Raw genomic sequence first — 12,996 nt, 5'->3', positions numbered from 1 at the left:
TTAAGAGTAAGTCCAGCTGTACCTGGTGTGGTCTCTTTCACTGAGAATCTCCATGTCCAGGCTGGAGGATGCTGAAGGGCTCAGCTGTGTGGTGTGGTGGCACAGCAGGACACTGCCACCGTGTCGCCTCATTGTGCTTTCCTTTCCAGGACACCTGGGAGCCCAGCAGCTCCTGATGCCAGGAGGGAGGTGGTGATGGCTCTGCCTCAGTGGGTTCAGCAGTGCTGGCTCCTTCTGCTCTAACGTCTGGGGGTGGTCCCAGCACTGAAAGTTGTCCTACACTGTTGCTCCAGCTCTTTTGAAATACATTTAAAATTTCAGGGGAATGTTGTTTAAAAATTGCAGGGGAATGGCTTGGAAAAGTGTTCCTGAGTTATTAAAACCCATGAGGCTTGACAGGATGCTGGCTCACAAGGCAAATGTGTGTGCACTGAGCAACACCATTGTCTTTGCCTGTGACCTGAGCTTCACCCTTCCTTGAAACTGCTCCTTTTCCAGCTCAGTTTCTGGGAGTGATGCTCTTACAGGGGCTGTGCTCTGGAATCTGAGGGAAGTGATGGTTCCTGTGACAGACCCCTTTGTATTAGTGCTGTCCAAGAGCTGTGCAAGGAAAGGAGAAGGCTGCTATGGTCAGCAGGAAGGGCCATGGCATAAAAATATTTATATGCAATATTTATGTGCAATGTATGTAAATATTGTTCTTTTATATATCTACATATATAGAGAGATAGTTATATATAGATATAAATGTCACCATGCGATTGATGTCCATATTTAGGATGCTGCCTCAGAGCAGGGTTTGGTGGATGGGCGCACAGCTCTGTGGACTCTGCTCCTGCTCACTTTGCCTGCTCCCTTGCTGTTGAGCAGCGCCTCTCCAGAGCTCTCTGCTCCCTCTGGCTTTCCTCCCGTGTGCCGGCGGCTGCAGCAGGAGTTAGGCTTGGATTAAAAGAGGGGGAACAGCACACTCTTGTGGGGCTGTGTCCTTCCCAGCACAGACCCACCGGGTGGATTCCTGCGCTCCATCCTGGCGGCTCCATCCTGGCAAATCCCCTGCTCCAAGGCGAGCTGTGATTCCCTGATGCCGTTTGCAGATTGTTCTCTGCGAGTGCAGCGTGTAATTCACACCAGGGCTATCGGCTCCAGGCGGGCAGGCACACAGCGGGGGAGCAGGGGTTGTATGAGGAACGGGGCATTGCTCTTGTGTTCACCACTGTTCCTTTAGCCACTTCAAATACATTTAGTCAAAATCTTTTAATGTCTTCAAGACCTTTTGTCTGATCCTCATTTTACAGTGAGTACACTGAATGCTGCTGTTCACTGGGCATGAGTGATTGCTGCTTAGATACTCCTTTATGCATTCCAGAACCACAGAATCATAGACTGGTTTGGGTTGGGACTTTATTAATATTCCTCTTCTTTTTTCGCTGCTGAAAAGCAGTTTATAGAGCAGGTTGTTGCAAAAGGAATTATTTCAGCACTTGTAAATAATAAAATAACTTCTTATTCTCTGACCTCTAAGGTAATTTTGTTCAAACAGATCCATGAAGAACTTGCACTGCAAGGACCCAGCTGGGACTTTGTTTTTCTCTTTGGAGTAATGCATCATAAGAGAATAAGCAGAGATCTTAAGTCTAATATAATAGTTCTGTTTGAAAAAGCAGGAACTAAATCAATGCTGAATAAATGGAAAAGAATTAAATTCATGCTAGACGTTAAAAAAATGCCCCTCAAACAATGAGGGGTATTTTAAAAAGTCACTGTTTTATTAATAATACTTTCCACCCCTTTCCCTTGATCTTTTGATGACAAGCCTGGCAAAGGCACTTTTTATCAGACACTGAAGCAATTTTGCTGCTGTCATGTGCCTTTCTTGATACACACATATTAGTCACGCAGCCGTTTTATGTTCTTTAGCATATTTTAATATATAATTAAAAATGTGCCTGTCTGCTACCAAGCAACCAAGCACGTCAGGGGCTGATTGTGTTCTGTCACCCACAGCAGAAGGGAGGGTAAAAAAAAAATAATAATCATGTGTTCACTTTTCAGTCCTAATTGTGCTTCAGCTCCTTGGATGTGTTGTCACAGACACAACCACTGGCTTCTGAAGGCAGAGGCAAAGCCAACGTGGGGGAATGGCTGGCAGGTGACCCACAGCCAGGTCACTGTCACCAGTAACACCTTGGTCCTGGATGCTGGGCTTTTAATGGGCTTTTTTTTGTGACTCTTTTTAGTTCAGTTCACCTCAACCCTGCTAAGCTGCACCTTAGCTTTCCCTGGAAATGGAGTTCCAAATGCCTCTGGAGTCCTGAGAGTCTCTCCCTGGACATTTAAAATAACTCAAGTTAATGTTTGTATTGTACCTCCTCCACGCGGGTAGATGGGAGCAGGACACTGTGCTACAGGACACTGACTTGGGCAGGGGATAATCCTGTGCTTCATTCATTTCTAGGTTATCTGGTGTGAAAAATGGCCCACACAGCTGCTGGAGAGCAGGAGGAGGAGACCAGGTGATCATTGAGTGTGCCCAGGTGATCATTGTAAGCACAGCATTAAATGGCTCTCAGCACCTTTGCCCCTCAGAGTGCTGTTCCTGAGGCTCTCTCATGCTCCCAAAAAGTTGGGGTCACAGAATATTTCAGATTGGAAGAGATCGCAGTAGGTCATCTTGTCCAACCTCCCTGCTTGATCAGGGTCATCCCAGAGCACAGGATTGTGCCCAGACATTTCTGTATTACCCCCAGTGAGGGGGATACCACACCCTCTTTGGACAGTCTGTTCCAGTGCACAGTCACTGCACAACAAAGTTCAGGTGGAACTTTCTCTGCGTCAGTTTTTACCTGTGTCCTCTTGTCCTGTTGCTGGGCACCACTGAGTAGAGCCTGCTCCATCCTCTGGCTCCCTCCTTCAGACACTCACGGGCCCTCATCTGCTCTCCTGTCTGTTCTAGCAGAGCTGGTGGTGCTGGTAGATCCCTGAGAGAAGCAGGGATGCTCTCCCCACACAGTGGTTGCTGTCAGAAACCCACTGAATGAGCCTGTGTTTGATGGTCTAGAAAAGGGAGACAAGTTCACTGATATCCTTAGCCCCGACTTATTTAACTCTGGGAATTATGGGTTTGTTTTTGAGAAGATGTGGCTCTGAGGATGTATTCTAAAGCTCCTTGGTAAGCTAGTACCATCTGTGTGAAAGCCTGTCCTGAAACTGGAGAGATGCACTGCTCTGGAGAAGGCTGAGCAGGGCTTTCTGTGTAGTTTTAAGCACCTCTTCTCCAGGTTCAAGAGGAAAAGGGATTTATTGTGTCAGCTCTATACCACACTTCTCCAGTCTGTGTCTCTCAGGCTCGAGTAAAAGTACTCAGGCACACACTGTGGGCAGCAATGCAATCATTAGTTCAAAAGTTTTTCAATTTTAGTAGCTTTTATTACTTCAGCAAAACAGAAGCCAGCACATCAGCACAAACTGGTGTGGGACAAAAACACCAGAGGAAAAAACAAATAATGTTGTAAATAATTCAAAGACTGTTTGTTGATTGCAATTCCTTTGATTGGACCTCCAGGGAGAAGGATGACATTACTTTTACATTTTTCACCATCAGCATCCATTATATAATCTGCTCAGAGTCTGCCACGATCCTGAGACATGACAGTGAAGCTGCTTGAAGATGATGAACTTGCTTGGAGTCCTCTAATTTCTCTTGATTTTCCCCAGCTGGCCCTATCTAACCAGAAAAGGCTGAGATGGGAAAGGAGCCAGGGTCTGGCAGGCAGGAGGAGCCCTGTGGCAGATGTGGGGACACCAGGGGGTTCTGCAGTATTGCCAGGAGCTCATCTTTGTTTTTAGGCAGCAGTGCTGCAAACTGTGCCCTGTTTGTCACCCCCCTGGCTTGCAGGGGTTACAAAGTGAAACCACCACAAACATTTGGGCAGCAAGAGGAGATTTGCCAGCATGTCCTCAGTACCTGAGAGTCCCAAGACAGTAGACTATGACACTGCCAGGAGACAGTCCCCCTGTGCTCCACAGCAGCAATATTTACTGATCTGTGACTTGTGATGGTGCCTCTAATCAGAGTCTATCATTCCCTTAGACTGGGTGCAAAGGCTGGCAGATGAGCTTATCTGTTTTGATCTTTTGAGTGAGAGAAAACAAGAAGAACACCAAGAAGAAAAGAATGACCAGTGAAGGTGGTAACCTACTTGAAATATTTTATATAGCATAGGAATTTTGCATGGTGCCATACCATGGTCTATGAACCAGCTACACCTGCTTGTGTAAGGGGACCAAGCACAAGCAATGGTGGGACACCAGTGGCAAGGGCCATGGTAGTTACCAGCTTGGATTAACTAAATGAATAATCCTGGTCACTGAAGGAAGATCATTTTCTATGAAATACACTACTGGCGCTCTGTGGTTTCACTTGTGAACAATCACTCCTTCAGCAATAATAGATTCCCTTTCAAACAAAGCAATTGAAAAAGGCAAATCACAACAGATGCCAATATTATGCTGTTCCACACCGCTCTGGAGTGTATGCAGTGTCACAGGTGCTTCTGGATTTATCTTGTTCAAAATTCAATTCTGCCCACTGCCTTACAATGGCACACAGCTCAGGCTTGGGGCAGGACTGTCACCTTGGGCTTGCAGCTCTTCCTCCAGCCCCATCTTGCAGTCCTTGACCCACAGCTCATATGCTCTTTCCAGGGTCTCTTCACTGGTGTCATTGAATATGTCTGGAAAATAAGAGTTGTGGTTAATAGGACATCCGGAGGAGTTTTTCCTGCCTGCACACACTGACTATGACTGTCACTCCAGTTTGTGGGAGCCTTTTGTCTTGTGTGTGGAGACTGAGCTTCATGAAAATGGTGTGAAAAGGAAAGAGATAGCAGAGATCACAACCTGGTACCATGCATTGCTTCCGTGTTAGGGGTTGGTTAGCTTTTATTTTTAAATCTTATGAGTATTTCATCCCTGATATTGAACAGATATTATTTAGTTTGCAAATATTATTTCTAGGCACAGTAGAAAATTAAATTCCTTTTGCCGAGGATATTTAACAAATATTTTCAAGTATAACAGCAGAATTGTTTTTCTCTTTTCCCCTTGCTGATTTTTCTGTCAGAGCACTGCATTGCCCTTTGCAAAATTAATTGGTTTATCATAATGCAATTAATTAGACCTCAGTCCTTAATGGAGGATTTCTGGGGTCAGTCCCCTCTGAGGGGACCCTCTGAGTAGGCAGAGCAGTGCATTTCCCTTTGCAAAATGAATTGGTTGTGTTCCCTCAGGGGTCTCCCCAGGGTCCCTCAGGCTGTACCTGCCATGCCGAGGCCTGTGGGCAGAGCACGGTATTTCCCTTTGCAAAATGAATTAGTTAATCATAATGCAATTAATTAGACTTCAGTCCTTAACAGAGTTCTGGGGCTTGTACATAGGAGGGATCCTGTCTCTCGATGGGTTTACCAAGATACAAAAGAGTGCAAGAAATGCACAACTGCAAACCACAGAGCTCATTTCCCAGGCTGTCACTGCCCGCCAAGTGCCCCCTCATGGGGGCTCCCTGAGGTCCCTCAGGCCGTACCTGCCATGCTGAGGCTGGTGGGCAGAGCCCTGCATTTCCCTTTGCAAAATAAATTGGTTAAGTGTCCCTTTGGGGTGCCAAGTCCCCTCAGGGGCTTCCTGGGGTCCCTCAGAGACTGGTGAGCAGAGCACTGCATTTCCCTTTGCAAAATGAATTGGTTGTGTCCCCTCGGGGGCTCCCCGGTGTCCCTCAGGCCGTACCTGCCACGCCGAGGCCTGTGGGCAGGGGCATCCGGAGCTGTCCCCCGCTGTGCTTGAGGCGCTCCCGCAGGGCTCTCTGGATGAGGGCCCAGCTGCAGCCGCTGTGCCAGACCGGCAGCTCCAGGCCCCGCATGCACTGCAGGATCTGCTCCTTGTCCTCGGCGGCCAGCAGCCCGCGCGCGTGGGCCACGTACGTCATGAAGGCCATGTCGACATTCACAGCTTCCCCGTGCATCAGTGACGGCAGAACCCTCTGCAGAACAGCAAAGGTGGGTGGCACAATGGGTTTGGGGTGGCAAATGGGAAACAAGTGGGGTGTATTGCTAAAAGTGTCCCTAAAAATCGACATTTGACTCACTGCGGTTGCTGGATGTTGGCGTCTTGTGATTTATGGGTTGCTAGGATGATCCATTTTGCGCATGATTAATCACAGCAAAAATCTCCCATAGGGATCTCGGATCTCGTTCTCCTCCCATCTAAATCACTGATAGAGTGCCATGAGATGGAGGGATGGGCTCTGGATATTGGATAAGATGTAGGTGTCCCCCCTCATTCCTCAATGGCAATTTCTCCCCAGCAATACAGGCTATGGCCTCCATGGCTTTGTGCTGTTACAGCTCATGTTGGTGATTTCCAATGGCTTCACTGCAATCTGGTTTTCTTTGAGCTTCAGTAAGTGCCCAGTAAGAAGAAACAACTGGCTCAGGGTCTGAATTGGAAATGGGTGGAGTTGTGGGGGAAATTGGGCAGGAGAAGGAGTCCCTTTGATATGGTGTGTTGGGTGACCTAGCATGTGCAAATCTGGAGTTTATCTCAACTCCTTTTCACAAGGTTTTTCATGCAGCCTATTGATTTTTTTCTTTCATCTTTGAAGTGTATATTGCAATATAAAGTCTGTCACTCACCATTTCCAGCTCTGGGCTAATAAGGTGGCCAAAATCAACCAGTCTGTCCAGGTCATCCTCCCAGAGGTTGGGAGCCAGCTCTTCCAGCATGGTTTCAATGGCAATCCTGGTAGTCTGCAGTGCAGCATCCCCATGGTGGGCAAAGCTGTTGCAGGACTGGAACTTGGTGTCCAGTAGGTATTTTCCATGGTTCTTGAGCAGGTAAAACAGCCCTTTGTGTTTCATGAGGGCCATCTGGGACAAGGAAGAGATAATTAACGATAATTGTCTGATATTTGTGTGTGCTGTTGGAAACTTGAGCATTTCAGTAGATTGGACTGCAATAACATGTTATACACTAGTTCCCCTGCTGCTGGGTGGCTCTGCCCATGCTGGGGGCTTGCTACGTGCTCCCATAGCCCAGCAGCTGGTTTGTAATGAGCTTTGGTTATTTCTGTGCCTGGAAGGAAACTTGGGACTAGAAGGTGGCCATCGCCAGGACAGGAACTGGGTGGTGAAGACCACCACCTTGGAGTTGCTCTTAGGGCAATGGAAAGAGGGAAAATGCTGCAGTATTGAGAATATGAGGGTTTAGAAGTGATGTCCTTGTTAGAAGTACATATTTTTCCCTTTCTGACTCATGCATTAGCCCCACCCCTGCAGTGGGGAATGGTGACCTGAAGGTTTCACAGTGCCTGCCAGAAACCTCCAGATACCCTGGGGATTTCTCATTGTGCAAGCACTGAAAATTGCTGTTGATGAACTCATCTCTAATACACTTTAATAGCTTGAACTCTGCTTTATCAAAAGTTTCCAAAGCTCTCCAGACATAAAGCAATTTACTGAGCACTTTCCAGGTAATTTTAGAAGTAGAATTTGCCTCGCAGGAGATTGATTGACCACACTCGACATACCCACTGAGGTAGGTGCAAATGATCTTGCAGATTATTAATCCCCAGCATAATGAGCCTCAGATTCTCTGCCAGGAGTTCATTACAGAATGCTATGGATCAGCCTCAATTGAAAGATGAGGCTTTTCTTCCCTGGTTTTGCTGTGTCTCCTGTGAGTGTTTGCTGTTTCTGGCTGTGAGTTTTGGAGTTTGCTCCACAGGGTTACCACTGGACACTGAGTGTAAGGGATGTTCTAACAAATTTAGCAGCTGTAAAAAAACTATATATAGACTCAATGAGAATTAAAAGTCCTCATGCACCCTTGATGGCCCACCTTTATTCCTCTAAGTTGTTTATATGATGCCATGGATGCTGCTGACATTTTACTTTCCGATACTTAAGAGGGGCAAGAAAGATGAGGACAGACTTTTTAGTAGGGCCTGTTATGCTAGAGCAAGGATAGTGGTTTAAACTGGAAGATAGATTCAGGCTAGTTGTGAGGAAGAAAGTTTTACAATGGGGATAGTGAAACCCTGGAATGAGTTTTCCAGAGACTGGTAGATGCCCCATTCCTGGAAACATTCAAGAACATGTTGGATGAGGCTTTGAGCAACCTGACTGAGTGAAAGGTATCCCTGCTTATGACAGGGGAGTCAGACCTCCAAAGGTCCCTTCCAACTCAAACCATTGTATGACTTTTCAATTTTGAAAACTGTAGCTGCAAAAGTTCATACCTTTAAAATTTCCCCAAGGCCGTTGGAGATGTGTCGCCGAGGGATGCTCTGGAGGAAGGACCTATCCAGGAAACTCGCCACGGGCGGGGTGTAGCCCCCGAGCTTGTTCTTACACTGCAGAAAGTTCACCCCGTTCTTGGCCCCCACGCTGGCATCCACGTAGGAGAGGAGGGTGGTGGGGACCCGAATGTAGGGGGTACGTCTCCTGTAGAGCGACGCGGCGAGCCCCACGATGTCCAGGCACACGCCCCCGCCGATGGCGATGATGGGCTCCGTGCGCCGGTCCAGGCTGAAGCTCTGCACCTCGTGCAAGATGTTCAACACCAAGTCCATGGATTTTGTTTCCTCGGTAGTGGGCAGGGCGAGGATTTTGTGCTGGACGTTGTTCTGTTCGAAGTATTCTCTGACTTGGGAGCCGTAAAGTTTGTCGACGACTTCGTCTATGACGATGAAGCGTCTCAGTTTCCTCTTGCTGGCTGTGGCAGGCTCTGTTTGCTGGGGATCAGTGATGTGGCCCCAGAGCAGAGTGGTGTTAGAGGGCTCCAGGATGTTGTATGTTTCTACCACTTTGTAGCAAAAATAGATGGGAGCTTCAACGATCCAGGAAATCCCACCTTCGGAGATGCACTCGCCTCTGGCAAGGATCAGAAAACATGGTTTGAAATCACTATATATTCCTAGCTTGATCTTTGCATGTCTGAGCTAATTTAAGGATATTCCTGGGAGATGAACAATGTGGTCTCCTGCCCATGCACTGCAGAAACACGGGGTTGTGAGGGTGGGACACCTCTATGGGTGTCAGGGCTCACCAATTTTGTTCATGGAGAAGCTCTCTGAGGTCTAAGTGAAGAGTTAAATGTTTGAATTCGTACATAACATTAAAAAGATACGGTCCAGAAGGGCTGGGGCATGTTTTTCATGCTAGAAGTTGAAAACCCATAAAGAATGAGCCAGCCCAATCATTTCAGCTTTCAGAAAGGGAGTGGGGAAGAGAAGAGGTTGCCAGAATTTTCCACATTCATTGAAGAAGCATCCTCTGATGGTGTATCTAGATGGTAGCAGTTAATTTATTCCTGTCTATCTCTACACAGCCACACATCACATCTCCATTCAGACCAGTGTTTCTACAATGCCTTAGTTGAACTAGCAGATCTCTACCTCAAAATAGGTGTGATAGAAATAGGAAGTGCTCCTGGAGAAGGAAAGAAAATGATCTGGGGGTTGGGAAACAATTCCACATTGGAGTTTTCAAGGGTAAATAAAAGCCAAAATTAGTTATCTCTCTAAACTAATGAAAAACACAGTCTGACAACCCCTTCCTTCTGTGGGATGGGCAAACTAGGGAAAAAACAAGTCAGGAATCAGAAAAGAAAAAAAAAAAGGCAGATGTATTTTATGTAAGGCTGTTTTTTGAGCTGCATTTTGGTAAAAAATGAGTTTCTGTGATATTCGTTGGATAATCAGATTTCCCTACATGCCCAATTTCTTTTCACATGCCTGAACATTCACTTAGAGGTCAAAATAGATGCTTCTCTTCTTTCTTTACCAAATTGTCTCTAAGTTTTAAACTCTTAAAGTCTCTAAGCCCTTAAACTCCAAAGCTGTTAAAGAAAACCAGTGAGGATTTACACCTTCCAGAAAATTTCAAATATGGTATCAGAAAAAGCATTGTTGTGTACATTTCAATGCACTATCTTATAGCTGTACTTAACTCCATGTGCATTCATCTCTGATGTGTGAACCTTCTAAGAGACAGGATGGTTTGGAATATTATTTGGTGGAATCATCTTTGGATGCTGGATGGTACAACCAGTACCCGCTGCAACCCCTCTGGTCTATGAAAATCAGGGAATTTGGGGCTGAACATGCCCTTGTGGGAGCAAATGTCAGCTGAGGAGTTTTCTGCGTGTTCTTGGGCCCTAGGTTCATCCTTCTATTGACTGAGGTCTATCAGGCTGTTTTTGGGTCTGCCAAAGTTCTGCTCTAGCTGCTGCAGCTCTGCCTGGGTGATGCTCATGTGCAGTCACTGCTGGTGCTGGTGAAGGTCCCTCTGGACCTGGCTGAGAAAAGGATTAGACTTGTGCCATTAGAATCTGAGAATGACAAGGGCTGGAAAACTTTTGACATGCAGAAGAGAACTGTATTAAAAAAGATCTGCATCATGAATGAAGCTCCATGTGCTTGTGAGAAGGAGTATGCTGTAATTAAAAGATAATTAACTGGGGAGACATACTTTTAGCAGAGAGCTGTGTGTATCCCTGGGGGAAAGTTTTGTCTTTGCTCTATCTGAAGCAGCATTAGGTGACTTCTGCAGTTTGAGGGATGTGTTAAGGGTTTTGCTCCTGTCTGTGACAGTTTATTTTTCCCACCTACCCATTTCATTTGTCTGCAACCACCTCTATAAACCCATCTGTCTCCCATGCCTCGGCGTGAGATTTTGCGCACACACAGATTGAATTTTCACAGAAATGGAGAAAATGAGCCCAAGTGCATCACACAGATGTCCCTGCGTAAGCTGTTCAGAAGTTTAAAGAAAATTCCTGTCTACAAAAATGGAGGCTGTTGATAAAATTCCCTCTGTAACTCTGAGCTATGTCAAGGAGCGCTGCATCCGCCCGCGCTGCCATACTGCCCATGTTCCCAAGACATGTTCCCAGGTTTGTACGCATAGGTCAGGTTGGATGGGGCTTGGAGCACCCTGGTTTAGTGGAAAGTGTCCCTGCCCATCTCAGGGGTTTGGATTAGATGACCTTCAAAGATCCCTTCCAGCCTGAACTATTCTGTAATTCTGTCATTGCGGGTTGAAGCCACCATGGCACCCAAGACGGTTTTTCCATCCCACCAAGAAGACTGCCCAGTCTGGCTGGCCAGAACAACACAGGCTCCTTCCTATACTCACATTGTTGCCTCAGAGAGAGTGACCTCGTTCTCATCGTTGTTGGAGAGGGTTTCTCCTTTCTTGATGCGGCTCCATGTGCTCTTGACTCTTACCAGCTGGAAATCTGTCTGCTGGGGCTTCTGGGGCATGGTGGCTCCTGGGACTGCTGCAGCACACGCCTCCTCTGTCACCAGCATGCTTCCAGAAGGTGAAATCTCCCTACCCAGAGATCTCCCATCACTGGGTGCCTTTGAGGTGCTTTTTAAAGGCTCCAGGTTGACCAGGCATCAGGAGGGGAGGTCTCGTCTCCATGTGAGAGACTAATTACAAAACTGAGATTACCTAATCTGGGATGCATGTGAGGGGTGGCAGGGATGTTTGAAGACACGTGTGACTACCAGGATGGGGTTGTGTAATCAGCTGGTTTTATAATGCTTAAGATGTACAATAGAAGTGCATATATTAACTTCCAACATGATGCCCTACAGCAAATTTAAAGTTATGAAAGGCAGTTTGAGTGATTCTTCACACCATTCAGGAACCTCCTTTGCTGAGCAAAGCCTCTGATCTGGCTGCAGCTCTATACTGCTCTTATGGGGTGAGACAGGAGCAGAAGCATGGGGATCAATACCAGCTGGTTAAACCTCTTTTGAGTTCACATCACTGGGATTTTCTTGAATTGAGGAACAAAACTATATATATAATAGATATTTTTGCTTTTATGGTGGGTTTAAAAAATTATCAGAGAGCATTTATCTCCTGAAGGGCTGTTTGGGGCATGAGCTGGGTTTTGATCCCCACGTGACTGGGGGATGCACAATTCACTTTTCCATGTGATCTTCCAGCTGGGGCTTTGGGAGGGCCCCAGGCTCAGGTTGCCACACAAAGTATTCCCTTGGCATACAGCTCTGTGTGCTGAGCACAGGAAGATCTTCCTTTGATTTCACCAGCAGTGCCTGAAGGCACAAACCTGTCTTTGCCACCTTCTCAGCCGTGTTTCTGAAAACTGTCCTTGTTCAGAAACCAAGATCAAGAAAACCAAAATCAGATGTAAAAGCAGAGGCAGGAAAAAATGAGTCTTAAAGAACCCATTGGACAACACTGTGTCATTGCTTTGAAGGCTTAATTGCAGCCAAACTCACTTTGGAACCTTCATCTATCTCAAAATTAATATTGGGAAAAAGTTGCAAGAGAAACCTCCAAAGCCATGTAGCCCTGCTCCAAGAAGTGCCTAACTCCTGACTCCAGTCCTCACTGCTGGCTTCATCTCCAGATGACAAAGTGCTTTTTAAAGAGGACAGGCTGTTTAACCCCATTTTGTAGAAGAAGAAAATAGAGTCTCAGAAGTGAAATAACTTTCTCAAAGTCACCTTAAAGCTAGTGCCCTTCAGATGGCACACTAAAGCTTGTAGCCTGTTTACCAAATACCTGTCCGAAATTTTAACTCCCAATCTAAATACAATTTTTATTGCTTTCAGCAGGAACTGCAATTCTAATGCAGTTTGTTGTTTACTAAATCATAAAATAGAACAATCTTAGGTATGCCAGGAGGTCTGTCTTTTTCATCTTGTTTATTTGTTTTAACTAATAACAATACAGTCATCATTGAGTCTTCTTTTATTTGCTTTCCTTTTACTCTTTCATCATGTACATTTACTTATTTTCTATTTACACTTCTCTATTCTATTCTGGGGACACTGAAATATCTTCTGTTACATTTGAGAAGTTGACAAATTTACACTGGTTACTCCAATGTGTCCCTGTACAGGGCAGTGGTGACCTTGTGGCTAAGGACCCCTTGTAGATAATCTGAGGTTCAGTCTTGGGA

The 12,996-nt window shown here is 46.1% G+C and overlaps 1 protein-coding gene across 1 annotated transcript; it reads right to left on the bottom strand.

Moving 5' to 3' along the window:
• Positions 1-4,557: 4,557 nt before the first annotated feature.
• On the bottom strand, positions 4,558-11,365 carry LOC132078381 (2-epi-5-epi-valiolone synthase-like). Its single transcript, XM_059480480.1, has 5 exons — positions 11,190-11,365; positions 8,291-8,924; positions 6,687-6,920; positions 5,782-6,034; positions 4,558-4,733 (listed from the first exon to the last, which is right to left on the bottom strand). The coding sequence occupies exons 1-5, from the start codon at positions 11,363-11,365 to the stop codon at positions 4,594-4,596; spliced, it is 1,437 nt and encodes a 478-aa protein (XP_059336463.1). The 3' UTR covers positions 4,558-4,593.
• Positions 11,366-12,996: the final 1,631 nt, after the last annotated feature.

The sequence above is a fragment of the Ammospiza nelsoni genome, chromosome 11 (assembly GCF_027579445.1).
Source record: "Ammospiza nelsoni isolate bAmmNel1 chromosome 11, bAmmNel1.pri, whole genome shotgun sequence".
Lineage (NCBI taxonomy): Eukaryota > Metazoa > Chordata > Aves > Passeriformes > Passerellidae > Ammospiza > Ammospiza nelsoni.
The sequence above is the reverse complement of the archived record's forward strand: the minus strand, read 5'-3'. Positions and strand labels throughout refer to the sequence as shown.

Bases quoted from the DNA above. Each gene is read 5' to 3' on its own strand.
- LOC132078381 (XM_059480480.1), bottom strand. From the start codon at position 11,365: ATGCTGGTGACAGAGGAGGCGTGTGCTGCAGCAGTCCCAGGAGCCACC. The intron at 6,035-6,686 runs GTGAGTGACAGA...GCTGTTCTGCAG, and splicing joins TTAGCCCAGAGCTGGAAATG to AGGGTTCTGCCGTCACTGAT. The intron at 4,734-5,781 runs GTACGGCCTGAG...CTTATTTTCCAG, and splicing joins CACAGGCCTCGGCGTGGCAG to ACATATTCAATGACACCAGT.